This window comes from Ambystoma mexicanum, chromosome 6p (assembly GCF_040938575.1).
Source record: "Ambystoma mexicanum isolate Mex_15411 chromosome 6p, UKY_AmexF1_1, whole genome shotgun sequence".
In the NCBI taxonomy this organism is placed as follows: Eukaryota; Metazoa; Chordata; class Amphibia; order Caudata; family Ambystomatidae; genus Ambystoma; species Ambystoma mexicanum.
In genome coordinates, this window is record NC_090935.1 from 887,807,899 (window position 1) to 887,828,586 (window position 20,688).

A 20,688-nucleotide genomic window follows, 5' to 3' on the forward strand; every position below is an offset into this window, starting at 1 on the left:
AGAGCGAGAGCGCGCGCGCGCGCGCGAGAGAGAGCGAGAGCGAGAGAGAGAGAGAGAGAGAGAGAGACTCTGACTGTGTGTCATTTGGTAAGTGGGTGACTTGGATTCTCAGGTATCTAAAAGATTGTGTTTCCCAGGTGAGGCAGGATTTCCCCTTATTCCCATATAGTTCCGCAAACCTGTCCAGAACGTCGAGGATCATGGGGAGGTTCACACAGGTAGAGCAGAACGTTGTCCGCGTAGAGTGATATCAGGTGGCTCTAGCCCCAGATCTGAATGCCTGCTTCGAAGTATTCCTGGCGCAGGAATGCTGCCAAGGGTTCCATGGATAATATATATATAGCATGGGCGAAAGAGGGCAGCCCTGACGGGTGGCCCCCCGACCTATGTTCGAAGCTCCAGAAGTCTGGTGACCAGACTTCATGCAAGCTGTTGGTAAAGTGTATAGCAGCACCACCCATCGGACAAAGCCCTCCCCGAGTCCAAACCTCTGCAGTGAGGCAATTGGCCACTATACAGAGTCAAATGTTTTGATGGCCACTACATACTGTTTGAACATAATGTTTTGAATGCCACTACATACTGTTCCCTATGTGAGCTTGTCTGGTCGGTAATATGTTACAATCTGCACAGGTTTAAGGCGTTACTGCGGCCTGGCACAAAACCGCGTCGTCTGTGTGAATCAGGGATGTGATAGCTCTACGTAAGTGAAACGCCAGTACCGTTGAGTATCTTAACATCGTAATTCAACAGGGCAAAGGGGGCGGTAAGATTTGCACCTGTCCATTGGTTTCCCGGGTTTGGGGATGCGTCTCCCTCATGCTAGCCGGTACAACCCCACATTCATAGGCCTTTTCATGGAACATTAAGAGCATCTGGGCTAAGGTAGAGCCATAGGCCTTATAAAACTGCAGTGGGAGCCCATCACTGCCCGGTGATTTACAGGAGAGAGGTGATTGCTTTACTTATTTCCTCCACAGTGATTGGTTGGTCCGGGGAGGTTTGCTGGTCAGCTGCAAGCCAAAGGAGTTGGATCATCGAGAGAGCCTCCCTTATGTCTGCTTCGGAAACTAGGTTGTTGTGGCTGTATAACTGTGTGTAATAAGTGGTAAAGGTGTCATTAATTGCCGTTTGAGATCTCAAGGGAACCTTGCATTCTTCAAGCAGCAATGTGGTCAGGGACCTAGGGTGTTCGCTTACAGAGCCATGCCAGTATCCTCCCAGGCTTTCCCCTTCCTTGCGGGCACAGGCCATCCGTGAGGTATAGTCAAATTTAGACAATGTATCCCATGCATTTTGGCACCTGGAGCAGACCTCCGCCAATTCCTTTTCAATTTCCTGGCAGCTTAGGTGGTGAGCCTCTAATGCTTTAATCTCGTCCTCAGTGACCTCTAGTTCCTCCTGCAACTGCTGGCGAATGTCCCCAGCGCTTGATATAACCTTCCCTCGGGTAACTTCTTCCATGGTTTCCCAGATGGTGCCCCAACTGTCTACGCTCCCAACGTTAAGTTCCAAAACATTAGACGGGGAGGTTGATAACTTATTCCTAAAAATCTTGTTGGTCAGAGCCTCAACTGGCATACGCCAAGTCGGGATCATCAGAGGGGAATGGTCTGACACAGAGCGGCCCAGGTATTCCGCACTGCAAAGTTCGGTAATTGCCCTGACCTGACAAAAAAAAATATATTCTAGTGTGTAGTTTGTGGGAAGAGGAGTAGGAGTATCCTCTCGTAGTTGGGTGTATCTCCCTCCAGACGTCAACCAGGTCTAACTCTTTTAACGTGGCGTTCAAGGCCATGGTTGCTGTGGAAGGGAAGGTAAGGGGTGGGGGATCTATGAAGTGTTGCGTCACTGACACAGTTAAAACCGCCTCCCCATATGATGAAACCCTCCCGCCATTGTGTGATAAGGTTGCAGAGCGTGTGTGTGTGGGACGTGATTGTATGATTCGGGAAATCTGGATTAATAATGTATATTTCTCAATTGTTAAGGTAGCACCGTATGATTAAGTATCTGCTCTCACTATCTCTCACAGTCTCGAGCAGTTGGAAAGGAAGCGACCCGCTGATCCAAGTAAGCACTCCCCTGTAGAATTTGAAGTACGTGGCCCCATAACCTGTTCCACCCCAGCGATTCATTAGTGCCTCTTGTTCTTCAGCTACTAGGTGGGTCTCTTGGAGCAAGGCTATAGAAATGTTCCTACGTTGTAAGTAAGATTTCACCCTGCTTCTGTGAAGGTAAGAGTTGAGGCCCTGCACATTCCAGGTTAATATTATGATGGTAGACATGTTATTGTCATGTTTTGGGTGGACATAAAGGGTCCAGGGTAGCCCTGCTGATGTACCGAGGTAATTTCCTGCCCAAGCCCCAACCCGCACATGAAGGGTTAGCTACTGTGCTGGGTCGATGTGTGTGTGACATTATCCGAGGCGTACCTACTTGACACCCGGAGCACCCACCAGTCAAGCCAAACCTAATCCGTTGTGTGCCAGAATGTATGGATAACATTAACAGGGCAAACATACCATATTGCCCAACAAAAGCACTTTGTTCAGGCATACTGGTACTGCAGGGTCCTGGAGTGGCTGTTGCGTACCAGACAGAGGGATCAGCAACAGGCTATTTCCCGCTAACTGTTATTAGTGAGATGCTGAGACCAACATTGGGTAACTGGGTTTCGCCCCCACTGAACAAAACAGGACATCAACAGCGGTATATGTACCTAGACTTCATATTTGGCAATGGGAGAAACCGGTAGGCAGATACCAGGAGTGGAGAGCCTGTCTTGCGGGCACTGTTGGAGCCGTGTGTGGGCTCAGTGACAGCTCCCTAGCAAGTGTAAAAATTCCCCACTTCAGTGTGGGAAGTTCAACTGCTCCAGGATAGAGTTAGTTAAGCGAAGTTTGCAGACCCCTCATTTCATCAAGTATCCAAGTCATTCTTATTGGACAGGTTGTTGTGTTCCATCCACATGGTAGCTGCTTCAAGACTGTCCAGAAAATGCGATTTTTCCCATTGTGGAGGATCTTCAGCCTGGCGGGGTACATAAGCATGTAATTGAGCCCTAGTTGCCTGAGCCTTGCCTTCGTAGGTACAAATTTCTTTATGGCCCTTTGTACTGCAGTGGTGTAGTCCGGGTAGGTGGCTATTCTTGAGTTGTCTCGTAGTATCTCTTCACCTTTGCTGGAGTGATGTAGAATTTCCTCCCGATCTCGAAAGTTGAGGATCCTAGCGATCACTGGTCGAGGGTGGGATCCTTGGGCAGCCTCTTCTGGAGGGACCAATGAGCTCTCTCGACTGCAAAACCCTGCGATAATTTGCCCGATCCCTTGTAGTAGTAGGTTTTCGATGTACAAGGTTGGATCTGGCCCCTCTGAGCCCTCCGGCAGTCCAAGCACACGTATATTATTCCTAAGTAAGACAGAGATCTTCCTCATCGGCACATCTGCACCTTCCTTTCCTGTCACTCTCTGGTTCGGCCTCACATGGCCCTCTCCCTGCCCCCCTTTGCGAGGCTAAGAACCTCGAGGTCATCTTTGAATGCACACTTTCCTTTTCTCCTGACATCTCTGATGTCTCAAAAGTCTAACTACCAACTGCACCTCCTCTGAGGTTTTCTTCCTTTCCTGTCCTTCCCCCCAGAGGCTCACTGTTTCCAGAGCTCTGGTTCTCTCTAGGCTGGACTATTGCAACAGCCTCTTTCTAAATCTGCCTGCAACCACTCTCCGCCCTCTGCAGCTCAACCAGAACAAGACTGCAAGACTGGGATCGTATCTCTCCAGCCCTGAAATCTCTCCATTGGCTCCCTGTGACTGCAAGGATTACCTTCAAGACCCTTTGCATTGCCCACAATGCTTTCTGTGGCCTGGGTTCACAATACCTTCAACTCTCCCTCCATGAATACATTCCTACTCGAGCTCTTCGCTCCTTCACCTCCAACTCCCTCAGGGTCTTTTGCTTTTCCATGCACTGAGTTGGGGGTAGATCCCTTTCCTCGGTTGGGGCCTCCCTCTGGAACAGCCTCCCTGCCTCTCTGAAACTTGAGGAGAACCATCTTCGGTTCCGGAAGCACCTCAAGACCTTCCTCTTTGCATCTGTCTTCGCTCTTCCTCTCCCCTTCTAACCTGTCCGCTTTAGCACCGGCCACCTGGTTACCCTCTGATTTCGGGTCCAGGCCCCTTTTCCCCCCCCCCCCCAGCCACACCTGCACTACCTCCTGGCAACCCCCGCACTTGGGTCTGTATCTGCAACCCTACTGTCCCCTTCCAGCACTTACCAGACACTCGTTGTCTACACCTTATTCTTACACTTACCATCTGCTGGTCGCACTACCTGTTGTTCTATCACGTGTTCATCACTTCCCCCCCCAGCCCTTAGCACTTTCCCCATTCCCTCTCCCCTGCACTTGCACATTCTCAGTGTCACTGGGCCTAGTAAGATAGTTGTTTTGTCTTCCCTGGTTTCCCCTCCCCTCCCTTGCCTTGTTGCGCTCTGAAACACTTGTGTATGGGCGCGATACAAATAAAATATCATATCATACGTGACCTGCCCTCTGCGTCTTCAGCACGCATTTCCAGTATGGCATTCCTCCTCTCCAGCTCCTTGACTCTCCCCTCCAAATCTTTGGTGGCAGCCACAGTGTCTTTTAATGTTAATTCTGCTGCAGTGATCCTCTCAGGTAATTGCCTAACATCCTGCAGGAGAAGCTGCACTTAGATTCTGACCTCATCTATCTTGTTTTCTAATGAGGTTCGCAGAGCAGCATTTGCTGGCAGGAATTTCCTGGGGGTCGTGATTGGGAGCCTGAGGCGACGGTTGCTCGGAGCTTGACGTATGATTGCCACCGGTGTGCTTGCCCTGGCCAGCAAACTAGTCCGTGATAGTGGCTTTCCCTTTGTGCTTTGTCAGCGTCGTAATTGGGAAGTGGTTATGTAGCCAGCGTGGGAAATGTGCCACCGTTCAAAGTGGCATAACTGCCCAGTTCCTGCAGCGCCCCCGGGGTCTGGAACCATACCAGTGTATTGGGGGCTTCTGTGGACCAATGCTGCTCAATCATTCTCTCCCGCCTCCTGCAGCACAGACACTGTGAGCCCACCGGGGGCTTTCGAAATTAGAGACCGCTCACACAGGGCCCCACTTCCCAGGCGGGCGGGCAGTGTCTTTGTAGCCCGGCTCAAGTGCCAGGGCTGCTTATGTGGTGGTACTGCTGGGCACAAGAACAAGTGGCGAGGGTGCGGTAGTCACAAGCCCCAGCGGGCTCAGATTTCAGCACTCGTTTCTCTTCTTTGCCGACTCCATTTTCTGTCAGGATAGGACACGGCAGGCGCTGGCTTCTCCTTCACCAGGATGTCCTTTTATTGCACAATTAAGCCATAAAAATAACCGCTAAAAGGATCAGGACAGGATCCTAGTCGGAGCTCCAAGCATTCACAGCCTTACTGCATGAGCTCAGCCCACACCCCCCTTGCTCCAGAACGATAGTTTGACAGGTAAGCAATGAGACCAACCCACATTTAGCCTCTGAGCTTTACTTGGTGCCATAAGTGTGAGCCCTTCACTCTGTCCTTTCTCAGACGCTTTGGGCATGGGTGTTTTGGTACTTGATACATTTCCCAACACACCTTCACACAGAGAACGCTGAACTTTCCTTATAGCTTTTTTCCCCTCCATTGTGCTGCCAGTAATAAGATCAGAATTTATATCGTCATTCTCTTTGGGTGATATAACCGATAAAGCATTTAACTTTGCGACAGACTCTTCGACTTGTAAGCGTGTCTTGGTTAAAAACAGGACAATAGATTTAGTCCCCTTATCAATCACTGAGCTCCCAGCAGCTTTTTGGACACTTTTTGCAACTGTGAAGTTTTTTTTTCTTTCTTTCTCCCGTTACCCTTTCCCTTTGGCTTAGAGATCTGTGTTTCGCCAGGTATAATCAAACCCAAGTTGGGACTTATTGACCAATTTCATAAGAATTTCCTTGAAGAGCTCTTCAATGCCAGGGTCTGTGTTTCAATAAGCTTTTGAAATGTTTTTGTTTGCCATTTTCCATTGTTTTAGGCATTGTCCTTCTATTGTCTGGTCTTCAATATACTTTTGGACTAACAAAGGTGACCCAGGCTCGTCGTATCTCACTTCTAGCTCCTCAATTAATTGTCAGAGGGGAGAGTGAGCCGGAACTCTCGGGCGAGGTATAGATTTATCTTAAATTATCATTTAAATGATAATTAAAATTATCATTTTGTAAGATAGAATTGGCCATAATGCCCACATCGATTGAACTTTCAGAGGCTGCCTGTTGGCTCAGTAATACATTTTATAACAAAACAGAATTTTCTTGCACCTCGAATGTAATCAGTTCATCAAGGTGCACAAGCAATTGCAGCACCAAGTGACTAGCTGACAACGAGCTGTTTTGCAAGACTACAAGGGGATGCAAAACTGATTTAGGTTCCCATTTTCTTTCCGCCACGTGCCCTCTGAATGATCTTCCAGTGGTTGCTGTAGCACTCGCCCCTCTTGCCTTTTGCCATTTTCTTGTGTTGGGAAAGAGGTGAACAGACATGGTGTCATGTTAATGTTAAAGGACATTTGTACCGCGCACTATCGCCACCTTAGTGGTCCCCTGGCGCTCTGGCGGCTCTGAAAGAGGAGGGGAGGTTGAATTAGTGGGAGGAAGCAGAAAAAGTGCAAGAGAGCAGTGATGTGCTGTTGGCGGCCTCAGCCCGGTGGGTCCGTTGGCTGGGCCTGGGGTGTTTGCGGCCGGTAGTCGTTGTGTACTGTTGTGTGAGTCTGTGTGTTTTTTGTTTTGTTGTTGCAATGTAGTGAAGTTTGTGCGGTTTGTTGTGCTGTTGGTTTTGATTGTGTTCGTTTTGGAGTTTGAGGGGTGTATGCAGCAGGGGAAATTGTTAGTTAGTTTGCGTCTCCTGAATTGAGGCGCTCAGCTTGCGTAGTCTCCCTGATCTGGGTCCGACTGGCATACAAGGTTCCTTACTCCTATGGTCCCCACCTCTAACATGCTCTCTCATAGCCCCCCCCTTATCCCCACTTCATACTCTTGTGGCCAGTGCACCTGCCAATGTCAACATCTCAGGTAGTGTGGTGATTGCCAATATTTCGACAGTTCCACAACACTGTGGTACCTGGCGGTAACTAAGAGGGGGGTGGGGGGAGTGTTGGTGGAATTGTCTGGGGTAGTTGACTGTCTCCTTGCGTGTCGCTTGTGTTCTAGTCTATCCGGTGTCACCTGTCCAGGTGCCATGGGAGCTTCCCTGTCGGTTCGGGGTTGTCCGCGTCCTTTCCAGTTTAGTCATCCTTTTTCCTGTTTTGGTTTTCAGATTTAGTCTGTGGTGTTGAAGAGCCAGGTTTTTAGTGATTTCCTGAATTTTAGGTGATCTTCAGTGTTTCTTATTTCTTTTGGGATGTTGTTTCAGGTTTTTGCGGCTAAGTGGTAGAAGGAGGTGCCTCCAAGTTGTTTCTTAAGGTATGGTTTGAGTTCCAGGCGTATTTTGTTGCTTGATCGGAGGGGTCTCGTTGGTTTGTATACTGTTATTTTCTTTTGTAGGCATTCTGTTCCTTGTCCGCTGATTGCCCTGTGCGTTATGCACATTGTTTTGAAGGTGATGCAATGTTTTACTGGGAGGTTAGGGTGTTGTCCATTAGGACTCCCAGAGTTTTTACTACCTTCGATGGTGTTGGTGCGTTTCCCATTTCCGTAGGCCACGGGATGGTGGTTTTGTTCTCTTGGTTTTTGGGTACGATCATGATTTCTGTCTTTCCTGGGTTGATTTTCAGGTTGTTGGCATCCATCCAGTTGAAGACTTCTTTTAGACAGTCGATTAGGGTTGAATGGTCGTCATCGGTGTATTTGATTTTGTAGATGATCTGAGTGTCATCTGCGTAGTTGTAACATTATAATGTTGTATTTGTTGAAGATTCTGATGCCCCGAGTCTGATAGATGTTGAAATATAGTGGAGATAGTGAGGATCCTTGTGGCACTCCACAGTCGTTAACTTGTGGAGTGGATTTGAAAGGTTTGATCCATACGGTTCCTGTTCTGTCTGCTAGGAATGATTTGGTCCAGCGTAGTGCTTTGTCTGTTATGCCTATGTCTTCTAGTCTTTTGGTCAGGGTGTCGTGGCTAACTGTGTCAAAGGCTGTGGAGAGTTCGAGCAGAATAAGGGCTGAGGTAGTGTTCTAGCTTTACAGTTTTCGACAGCCTTTTCCATGCTGATATACACATTTAAAAAATAATCCTCCAATTTAGCAGTAGGGGGGGGTCTATCTTTGGGTGCAAATACCTTGCATGCTGAGACTCCAGATTCATCAGAGGCGAGAAGTGGCATAGTAGATACAGTAGCATTGCCTCCAACTGTAGAGAAATATTTTGTAATCCCAAAGTTAAAGGCTTTGGCCTGACCAGTTTCGAATGAAGTTCTCCCTATACAGGGCTTCTGCTTGCTTTTAATCCACTGTTTTAAAGGTTGGCTGCTCAAGACTTCAGAGAACAGACGTTCATTCACTTGCGAGGGCGTGTTGCCCAAATCGCTAACCACGATCACACTTCGGTTTCCATCCTCCGAGGAGGACTGATTCTGGATCTTAGTGTGTACGGAGGACAAAGAGCGCTTCTTAATTGTAGTGCAAGCCGGACTCTTGTTCATTCATGTTTGACATGAGTGTGCTGCAAGAGTTATAATAATGGCGGTAACAAGAAGGGGGCTTACTATGCTGTTTACTACGTCTTCTTCTGGTCAGAAGGACGCAGACACTTTAAGGACATTTTACCAAGTTTTTTTTATTAAAGAATAGAATAAGGCCTATCTTTCCCTATCACTATGTGGGTGTGCCCTGCCTACTACTAACTAAGGTGCTATTCAGTCGTGAGTAATGGTCCAAATAAATCAATCCGCTGTCCAAATCTAACCTAACTGACCCTACCATTATAATAACCATCTAAGGTCGGGAGAACAAGTCCCTACTCCTGAATGCCTTGTCTTAGCCCAGATACTTTTTGGATTTTTATGTTCTCTTTAGTAGACCATATGTAAATAGTCTCTTGTGACTTGTTGAATTAATTGCTGTAGCTCCCTCAGGGGATTGTCCTGTTCTCCTTTCCCTCTCTAAGGTAGTTTGTTGGTCCTAGTAAGATTTCTTCCCTCAGTCTTATAGGACTAAACGTTCTTATGTATATTCATGTATGTTATCTTCCTCTCTTGATTGGTGATTGATTCTCAAAGACTTATCATTCACCGTCTCCCAAAGTGTTCTTTTTATATGTATGATTTATTCTTGTGACCCCACTGGGTCTTGGTTCCCAAATGTTTCTCTCTGGTATCTCCTGCTTATTTCTTGGGTATTGGGCAAGCTTTCCCAGTTCTATTTCTCTCACTCGGTTTTTATTTCTCTGTATCCTGTTGACACAATTTTGACGTATCCACTTGTTTCCCACTCCTCTCTCATAGGTACTGCGACTAGTTTCTCACTGCTTATAACTCCCTCTTAGGCTGTTTCATGGTTCCCTGTCTGCGGCGTCTGCTTCATATGCATTCAACTCCAGTGCCACGTTCTATCTGTTAGGGAGTTGCTTTCTCCCAAAGGTGGTGTCGCCATCTTTGCACTGGCCGGTTGCCTACCATGTTTCTCGTGTGGTCATGCCATCACCAAGCTCTCTACTCGAGGGCCCTTGGATTTCTCCTCTTCTCGCATGCTGACCGCCCAGCGTTTCTCTCAGCGTCTCTCGCTACGTCATCTTGGAGCAGTTTTGAATTACGCGGTCTCCGTGCTCCAAGTTAGCTCCACCTCCTTCAGCTGTATTACACAGAGGGGACTTTCCCTGTCTCTTTTGGCTCTCTGCTCTCCTCAGTGGTGAGCTGTTCCTTTTCAACCTCCTCAGCACAGTAACTTGCAAGTTCTCATTTAAAGGGATCTTTTCAATTTCATCTTGTCCATGTAAGCCATCATGTGAAGGGCATTGGGGAGTTCAAGACATCAAATAAGCAGTGTTGCATAGCAATTTGCTATACAATTCTGTAGGTTTGCTAATTAAATGAACACTTGTGTAGCAAAGCTATCTTTTTTAAGCTACTGTGTTCAAGGAAAGCATGGCTCACCCTGAATTGCTCTTGCCCGCAAGGCTCTCTCCTCCCCCCTATTTCCTCTGTTTACTGCAAGTTCATAGGGGCTAATGAGGAGAAAGTGCAGCAGTAATCATCTCCTCCACTCTTAAGTGCCAAATGCCTGTGTCGGAGTGATGGGCAAGAATTATTTTTCCTCGTCTTCAAATAATTGCAAACCAGAATTAATCTGGGATGATGCATTTTACCAAGCTAACTATATCCTGTCTGTCAAAGACCAGTACGTGTTAACTTTATTTTTTGCATTCCTAAAAAGTTGTTACGTAATGCAAAATTACGGTATTGCTACTGTGAAACGCTGCATTGTCCCCATGGTTTACAGTAAAGTTTAGGTTGGTGTACCTAATTATCAGTGTCAATGAGATTTCATTTTGTTGAGGTAGATGCATCATAGTGACGAGTGAAAACATTTGAAAATGTACATGATCACATAGCAAATGCTTTTGATGGTAAACCTAGTTCTGTGACCTGCTAGTTGCATTCATCGGTGCCACCGGTGCTCAACCCATGAGCTGATTCCATACACTTTGAATTCTATCTTATCACCCTGTTGCTTTATATCAGCTAGCCTGAAAGTGTGATGGCTGCAAACTACAATATTCAACCTTTTTTGCCCAGTTCTCTACCTGCTACGCCTTCCACTCTGTTAGTCTCTTATTTCTTCCCTCTCACTTAATGAATACACAAAGCTAACTAGATGTTTATGTAAAGTAGTAATCAATAGTTCCATCCAGTCTTTACACTACAGATTTACTTTAATACCATACACTATAGTTGGCCTGGAGGACTCTCTTTGCTCTAACTATTTTTTTGGAGCTTTTATCCTATCTATTTTTCTGTGTCCATTCATGCAGCTAACCTTTTACAATTACAGGCGCTCATTCATGGCTCGCAAAGTATACTAGCCTACCCGCGTAGTAGAGTATATTTTATTTAAGTCGAGTTCCATTTGTAGGGGACGTTTGAAATTTTGTTTGCAGTAAATGTCACAGGTTTCACTGTGTATCTCTGTCCTCTGGTTCTCGGTGAAGGCAGTGTGTCAAACATAATGTGGGGTTGTGGTGACATGCACCAATTTACTGAAAGTGAATTTACATATTCTTTTATCCACTGCTAATCCATTTTTGAAAACTAATTTATGCCTTGGAGTTCCTTGTGGGAATGGGAGTCCTTGTCCCCAAAGGAGGAGTTTTTCCCAGGGAGGTGCCACTTGCCTCGACTCCTAGGGAGGGTATTGTGGAGCGGGCTCACGCCCATACCCTTGCAGGGGCGGGGGTGGTTCCCCATTGGGGAGAAGGGGCGAATTCCCTTGATTTGTCAGTCTACAGACACGGCCCGTCTCAGTTGAACTGCCAAACTGGCACAATAATTGCCGCACTTGGCCCACGTTCTGCGCAGTGTAATTCCAACAAAACAGCTCCTGCTGTGCACCAGACCCTCAGTCCTCCGGCAACACCGTCTCCACAGAGAGTTCTGCCAAACGGCCGCAACACTTGACCTGTATGTTTATTGTACCTCGATGTTCCCCTTATGTACCTCTGTTGAATTTGTTTTACTAATCTGTGTAGCTGCCAAATTATTTCTCTAGCTCTGCTGTACCCCTTCGGTTTCTCTGTTTTCACACACCTCACCCAGAACTGCACTACACTGCACACTTAAGCTATGTACAGCACAGCATGGCACTGTGCACACACACTGCCTCCAGGCACTGCACTGAACATACAATCCCAGCACTGCGCTCACACTATTGCTACGCCCGCACAAGCGCACATGCCCCTCTAGTTCTGGACCACACATATACAGCCCACAATCTGTGAGTGATGTGCATCCTGCACATAATGATATCTGGCTTTACTGTCACTATGAATAACGGAATGTGGTCTTACAATGCTAGCTGGCCATACTGGAATCTGGCAATGTTGAATATGGCACTGCTAAGAAAGCTAGGCATAATTGATACAGGCAGTGCACTTAAGTATATATGGCACTGTTTTGGTAAGTGATGTACTACCTGGGCATATCATTGTGGTGTTAGTGCCAGGATATTGAATGACGATGGTGCAAGTACCTGGGGCTTTGATAGCAATACTGGGCAGTGGTGTTAATATATAGGATTTGGATAGTATAACCTGAAATGGAAGTATCTGGGTTTATGGTGTCATTGCCTAGTATATGATAGCAGTACCTGGCATATGATAGAAGTACCAAAGCAAATCATGCCACTACCTGACCAATGACCGCACTTCCTTGGCGGATGATATCTGGCAGATGGTGGGTGCATGGAGACATCGGTAATTTGCCATAGACCTCTTATGGAGGCCACATCATCTAGCCCTCCTTTTATTTTTAATCACCCGCTATTTTAACCCCTGTTTTTATAAATGTTTGTGTTTACCCACCTAAAGCAACTTTTTACCATCCAAAAGCCTGTTCAGTGCCTGTTGGGAGTGTTAAACTCCATGCCCTCTTAAGCCCTGGTCAGATAACTGTATCACACCAATGCAGTGATTATTCATAGCAAATGCTGTAAGATTTGTCAATGCCTTTTTAAAATTTATTTTTTAAGGCTTAATTTCTCTTCTTCAACATTGCATTATGAATCGCTAGAGGATGCTTGATGGGAAGAGAAACCCTATCCTTCATGGAGTAATGATACATTTTAAAGAAATAAGCTGCCGAATGAGGTCATTTTCCAGCAAGGTTACAGTCTTTCAAGCTGAGCCCCCTGTAAGATGTGAGCCTGCAATTTGATAGCTGATCTGTATCCTGATACAAAGTCCTGTGGGCTTCAATATCTAATATTAGAGTATAATTGAAGGGCCTCTGGGAGTAATGACGGTCTGTTTTAGCTCTGGCGCATCAGTCCTCTGTTCAGATCAGGATAGCGAAGCTGCATGCAGCTGTGTTTATTTTTCCCGATTACACCATGGTTCTTGCACTTCTGATTGTACTGCATTCCTTATTGCAGGAGGTGCTCAAACAGCTTCAAGGAACCATTGAAGATGAAGTGGTAGCTTCTTCAGGACAGATTGATTTTTTGGAGCGCCTTAAAGGTAAACATTTTCTTTGGCATTTGTATGTTTTGGTGTTATGTGACCCTGTCATTGATGTTGTGCTAGTTGCTTTTGACTGGCTATCTTTTCCTCTGAGCTTTTTACTTTGTGTTTCATACATGATTTTGCTTAAGCGCTATGTAAAGAATCCTAATTAAGTGTGCATAGATTTGCATGGGTGAATTCTGATTTGGAGAATTTAATTGAGTGCAGATTCAGACAAACAGAATAGGCATTATAACTTGCTGTGTATGGCTGCATGATGGGATTGGGATGAGCTAAAATAACCCCTAAGTATGGATGCTTTTTGTTGTCTGGGAATGCATTTCGTTTCTCTAAGCAAACACCAGTATAGTAATAATTGGAAAGCCAAGCCAAGAAACTAGGGGCAGAACATTCCAGGAAACGCTGTGATGGATGAATGTAAATAGAAACTGGGTGACAATGAGGGGTAGGTTTTGGAGTCAGTGCTGTTGTATGTGATGCAAGCCCTAACATCCTAATTGTCTGAAATGTGTATTGCCTGTTATCATATAGTAGGTATGTATTGTTTAGAGTAATTGTAACAGTGGAATTATTCTTAACTGCTGCAAGTGTTTTTGCCTGGAAAACCTATGCCGTCCCCCAATTTAATGAGCAATTGATAGCATTTAAGGGTTTTGTAGTAATTACATACACATTTCATGTACAATTACATGCACCTTTGGCTAAGCATGAAATGCCAAATTGGCACATTCCATACATGCATACATGGCAAACCAAAATGTAGTCAATGCGGTTGAAGGAAATTATAGCGTAACTTTGCGTGCATACCTGACAGTGATTGTGTCAATTTTAAGTCTTTCCACAATGACTCATTGCAGCGCACACTAGCCGCCCAGAAAGGGTGTAGTTTAAACGATATCCCTATGGAAAAACAAGGATGAGCATAACACACAAGATTACAAGCCTGTCAGAAACTGCGCCGTAACCCTCCATTGTAACTGCAAAGTGTTACCTATTCCCCCAGATATCTCTTAAAGTCAGACCCCCAGTGTGATCTCATTTGGTAGAACTAATATTGTCTAGGCAAATTAAAATGGGTAATCCTGCTTAATATTATGATTAAACAAGTAGTAAGTTGCAGTAGTGGATATTCTGCTAGAAAGGGGCATTGTGCGATAATTTGTCTTCCTGTCATGGTGAGCTGAAGGTCCCATTGCTACTCCTTCACTCGTGCATAGGCGCTTGCAAGCAGAAGAGAATTGTTCTGCTGCTCCTCCTCTCTCTGTGTCCTCAGAGTCAGGCGACGTGGTTTATGAAGCCTGAGGTCAGAAAGATAGAAAGTGGGTCACCAGGCCTAGAGAGGATCGAAGGCCTGGAAAGTCTGCACCGCTTCTCTACAAAGCCCAGCGGGATGCTTTGGCCACCCAATCATCCCAACAAACCTGCTTGCAGACCAACTCCACTCAGAGGAATTTGGTGAAGGTTTGGAGCAAGACGTATGGGCCCTCCTAGTTTGGTGTCTTTTCTGTGCCACTGAGATATCAAAAGATTTGCTATATGGTCAACATGTGTATTTGATGCTTGAGGGAATATAAGGAGCTACCTTTTGTGTCATATATAAATGGCCACTCAGTGCCATTATTAACATGAATCCATACCACAAGTGTGGCTTTCTGGTTTAGTTCACGGTGTGAACCGAATCGCCACAAACAGCTTTTCACCATAGCAGAGCAGGCTTAGTAAGACTAAATGAACTGCCTTAGACCAGTGCCACAGCTGGGAGGTGAGTTCACAATACAGTCCACGCACTTGAGCACCTATTTTCCCAGCAGTAGTTTGAAAAAATGTGGGATTGTTTTTCAGGAATACATCACATCATATAAATGGCTTGAAAAGTACATGTATCTAAAACCGATCTAACAACAAAGTGAATGGTTTGACGAATCCCACAATGTCGTCACTACTTCCGAAGTGGCAGCCTCTTCCCATGAGGCCAGGGTGTTGAGGCCGCTACCCGATAGTCCCCCTGGGGGTGGTACTCAGCGGGTGGATCTCATGGGAAGGGGAACCCCCCTTTGGGGCCAGTGATGACCACATTGGGAGATGGCTGTATTTTCACCAATCCCGTTACCCTCTTCTCACAGTTACCCCCCATTTCCTTCACCTCATTCCTCCTCATTCCTACCCTCTTGCCCTATGTGCTTTTCTAAAGCAGTCCATGTAGAGAGTACTGAGACGAGGAAGATTCCTATTGAGCACTTGCCTAGGACTCGCCTAGTACTGAGACGTAGAGGAGGTGTGGAGCAATATTGAATAACTATTGGAACCACTTTTACCAGTCCAGTGGTTCACAGTCTTTGATTGTCAGAAGCAAGATAAAAACCAAAGAGGGACTTCACAGATTGTCAAGCCCTCCCTGGAGGATGGGTGCTGACTGGGATGCCAAGAAGGAGGAGAGGGAGTCCGGGAATGGTCCAGGATGCAAGGACTGCATGGCCCATAGGCGGACAAAGACTCTGGGTGACCCGGGAAGCGTGAAAGTCTGAGACCACGCTGTCCTGGAAGGAAGGGAGACCGCAGAGCTGCTGCAGAGCAAGGGAATCTCAAGGAAGGTACTGGAGATCTGCAAACGAGCAAGGAAGTTCTGGGACCCTAATACAGTCAGAGACAGAGAAAAGTACACAGAGTTGTACTAGGGCTTGGCAACAAAATGAACCAAGCCCACAGAAGGGAAAAGTAAGGTCAGAATTGCAAGTCTGGGACTCACACCCAAATAAAAAGAACTGTATCTTGACCAAGTTCATACAGCGCTTGGCAGCTTGGTAAACAGCCTGTATCACCCACTACAGCCTGATGAGTGCATCCAGGTTACCCTTCTTTGTTGCATTACCTGGTGAGAAGATACCAGGTCTGCACACCAGGGCCAAGAACTCCCTTCAGCTTGGGAAAGTGTCTAGGCTATTCTTCTTCAGTGCAGTATATGGCAAGGGGAATCCAAAGCTGCCAATCAGGGTCTGGCACCCTAGGGAACTACTATTTGAGCCTGAAAGAGACTGGGGAGAGCGAGACACTTCCCCGGCAGTTTAGGATGGTCTGAAACCACATTTGGAAAATCCTACTAAGACTAGAAGTGCCTTTTGTCCAGGATAAGGCGAGTCACCCCTCTGGACCAAGAAGACATTTCCTTTGGTTTAATTTGTTTAGTGTGTAAGGGACGGATTTAGGATTTTGCTTTTGGACATTCTGACACTAGTTATTTAAGTTGAAGCAGGGAAACCCCTCTTAGCGTTAGGGTGAGATAGGGTTTTGTTTTCCTTTTTATCCTTGAATAAATGTTTATAGCAGACAATATGACCCCTCTGTGTCAGAGTCTTACTTTTGCACCCTTACAAATGTGTAATTCAACTCACTTCTATACAACCCCACCTCTGGCTGACTAAGTTATAGTATGATAAAAAAAGATTTGCCCAGCATCACCCACTCGAAACATGTGGTGTAGCTGGGACCCGATAACAAACTACAGAGTTAGGCCCTTGAGCGCTTCTCTTCCCAGCAGCTGTTTGTAGAGATGTGATTGAATACAGGAGTATTCTCTTTCATAGAGATGACTTTAAAAGTACACAAATCCCAATACCCCAATCTGACAAATCTCCACATGAACATACCAAGCACCATCAGTCATCCATCTTGAACGAAAGGACATACCATGCAATTCGGACTGATGCCAACGGTAGCCTCTGAAAATTGTAAATGTATGGTCATAATTCTGATGGTTCACAAAAAACACCTGACAATGTAGTTGATGCCCGACACCGTTGCTATGCCTATATAATAGAATTGAAACTTCTTGCGGTACCATTTTAAGCAACCATAATGCATGCTAGCATATACAAAGTGAAGGAAATGTTAGGTTCCACAAATGGAAATAATGGGAGAGGGACAGGGGATTTGGGGTGATGGAGAGTTGCTGGTGTGTATAGGATGTCACAAACTGCTTCCAAAATTAGGTAAGGAGCACATGGCCAGAGTGAAACCAGTCTGTGGGAAAATGCGCAGGAGATGGATCGGGCGAAACGGCCAGGCTACAGTGATAGACAATGGAAGGAGGGAGGCAACCTCTTGTGAGAGAGAGAGAGCTTTGGGGCAAAACAGCTACTCCTCACTTGGGAAGAAAGAAAAGGAGAGGAGGCGCAGGCAACTTCTTCTGGGTAAAAGAGGCCAACATGTCTTAGAAGGGGCCTCAATTGTTCTATATGAAGCTGTAGGAATTGTGCTAGTTTCACTGCTAGTGCTCAGTGAAGAGCGAGAAATCATCCAAGACTGACACCGCCACAAGAATGTCCTACAACACACCTGAGCAATGAAATGCAATTGATGCTACACGGTCTACTGATGGATGAATGAATTGTGTGGATGTCTCCAAATACTAAAAAGAGGCAGTGTTTCTATTTATTGCTTCCCTGTGACAAAAACTAAATTCACAGAAGTGACTGTTGTGAGACAGACAACCGATTATGAATTCAGCAATAGAATCTGTATTAAGTATCAGGATGGGTGTAGTGCCTAACTTGCCATATAGCTATGGTGGGATTTCCCTACCTAAAGAAACTAAGGAAAGTTTGTGTCTAAGTCTAAATCTAAGGTCTGTCTGTGTCAAAACTTATGCTTGCCCTCCCGTCTAATACAAATATTTATTGAAGGATTATTCTAGCTCAATAGTGTTGAACACAAAGGCTGGAGCAGCCTCTAGCTCCCTTGCCCAAGTTCAGGATACAGTTAAAACAATTATGGGTTTCAAATGTTGTGTCAAGACATTGGTTTCTTTCCCCCAAGTTTCAAGCACATTTTCTTTACAAAATATATATTTTATCGATTTTATTAACATTACACTTATGTCATTGCAGGATTTTCAATGTTGTTACATTTCAACAACCTTTAAAACCTCCCTTCCCTCCCTCCTGCCCCAAGCAGGCATATAGTATAGTCCACTTCCGGAGTAAATCTTATTAAATCGCCCCCTCGTGTCTCTACTGTCTGGTCCGTGTTATTGTCTTCATTTTGGCTGAACAATGTAACGGTAAGGGCTATCCATTGCATTATATCTGTTCTGGGCTCTTGTTTTTACTTGGTGCTGTGGTTGACTTCCATCTCATTGCAATGCTGCGCTTTGCCAGTCCATATATCAGGTCCTTTATCTTGCCCAATGCCTTCTGTTTAGTACCCCTCTTAAACAGCCCCAATAAACATGCCTCTGGGGATTGTATATCCAGGGTTACTCCCCCCGAGGCCTCCTAGGTTGCAATATTATTCCAAAATTCCTCTGTAGTATCATATTCCCAAAACATGTATGTCATAACCACATTCACTTTATTACATTTGGGACACCTCTGACTACTAGCTCCTTTAAACTTGGATATCCTCGCAGATGTGAGTTATGCTCTTTGTGTGATGTGAAATTGAAGCATCTGCAGTCTAGCATTCCTCGAGACTTTCTTGTAGTATGAGACTATTTTACCCCATCCTTTTTCTTCAAAGGCTCTCCCCAATTCTCTCTCCCAACCCACTTTGCATTTCATTTCTTCCCTCGAGTTACGCTCTATCAGGACCTCATACAGCCTGGATATGGTGTCCTATCATGGTCTCTATGTCCTTGCTCTCTATCATAGCGTCTGCGGCAACCAGCCATTTACCCTTTATTGTGTTTAACATAGCTCTGTGCAATAGGAATTGTCCCTCATGTATGCCTGTGGTTACTTGCAATTCTGAGAATTCCAACAGCTGTTCAAGCACACTTGGTTTCAATATGCAAAGTTCGAAAGGAGCTTACGGTTCCCTTCCTCAAGCTGAAAGCACTGGTTCACAAAAGCATGTTCCAAAGCTCAGCTTTATTTTGTTTCAAGGTTATGTTCACCCTTCCCCTGGATTTGGTGGGGCTTCCTGGTCTAGGCGCAGTTGACAGGCCATAGGGCCCACCATTACAGGTCACACAACCAGTTACCCTTGCCTCAGTTTTCTGTCACCTTGACTTGGATTGGTTTAGTGGCTCACAGCCAACTCAGAAGCCCACAAGTTCATAGATTAATGATTTTGCTTTCTTGGCACTTCCTGGCTCTTTTCCAACTTCCACTTTATTCGTTTTCATTTGCAGCCTTCACTTACACTTGTTCAGCTTATTTTTGTCCATTCAGCATTTTGCTCACAAATCACTGGCTCCCCTCGGCTGCTCATTCACAGCTTTCATTCTCGTTTTCAAAGCATTCATAGTTGATATTACTTTCTTAGTATCCTTGATTTATCACTGACTTTTGTACAAGTATAATTCCTTCAGACGTGACCACTCTGATATATTCATCAAAATTCACTTCTAACATTACATTCATTTTGTTTCAGAGGCTTTTGAGAACGTGCCGATCGCATGCGACCACTCTGATACAGTGTAACCCATCCACTTTTATATGCAAGATCAATGGGGGAGTTTTAAGCATTAGGAACTGTGGGTTGCTGCGCCTGACTCGCTGCTGTTGTTTCGGATCTTGAATGCACTTGCAGCCGGTAGGTAGAAACTGGAAGGCCCATGCTCGTGGTGCCGAACGTGTATGCCCTGGTAGTTTGGTTTTAGTTTCTACTCAATTGGCGCTGGTGCTATAATTAATATACAATACGTTTTTATCCCCACTCAGCTGAGTAGGTAGGTAGAGTCCACAAGATTCCTTATTTCTTTTTTTATTTGGTTTTGTTCTTTATGAATAATTCAACTGTTCCTTATACAGTAATGTGTTAAGGTTATTAACATTCTTCAAGTGGTGACGGCACGTGTTGTGACCATACAGGTCTTTATCAAGGCTGGTGGCTGTCTGTCCTTGGTGTGTATTAAGGTTGAGAGGAGTCGCTTAGTTGCTCAATGGTGTGCTGAGTGGATTTAGGAGCGAAGGGTTTGGCCAAGGTTGCTTGTAGTTACTGCAATATCTGCCATAGAGCCAAACAGTACCATCCTCAAATGTTCAACGGTGTGTCAATATCATCTGGATTCCAGAGCTGTTTTCATTGGCATGTGTGCAAAATGTGCTCCAGCACCCGATAGAGAAATAACAAGCCATTTAAAGTGAGATAGCTATCTAGTTCTTTAAGGGTTTCTGAGTCTACATGAAGGCTGATGTAGGCATAGGGGAATAAATGGAGGAGAGGACAGACTGAGGAAATTGAGAGTGCTGAAGTAGAGGAATAATCGCACTGGAGCACAAGGCTGGTAGGTGGAGTTGGCTGAAGGCGAGTGGGAGTAATAGGATTGAACCTTGGGTAACGGATGCTCTTTTCGATATAATTGACGATTTCTCGCTTCGCTCAGGCTTCTAACTCGGCCCGAGCATTACCTGGCCCACTAAAGCCTCGACCGTCAGGAGTTTATTGCTCAAATATTACAAACAAATGAATCTGAAAAACCCTTGTAAATAGTAATTTTGTGAGCAAGCAGACTCGTATAAAGAAGCAAAATACTCCTAATTTTCAATATTTCGAA

The 20,688-nt window shown here is 45.5% G+C and overlaps 1 protein-coding gene across 6 annotated transcripts in view; it reads left to right on the plus strand.

Moving 5' to 3' along the window:
* Nucleotides 1-20,688, plus strand: part of APC (APC regulator of WNT signaling pathway) — a 1,243,184-nt gene that overhangs the window by 551,298 nt on the left and 671,198 nt on the right. For all 6 annotated transcript variants that reach the window (XM_069625497.1, XM_069625496.1, XM_069625498.1 and 3 more), the window contains one exon: nt 13,103-13,187. In XM_069625497.1, the coding sequence (XP_069481598.1) occupies nt 13,103-13,187 (85 nt within the window). Of the gene's footprint in view, nt 1-13,102; nt 13,188-20,688 lie in introns of those variants that run through there.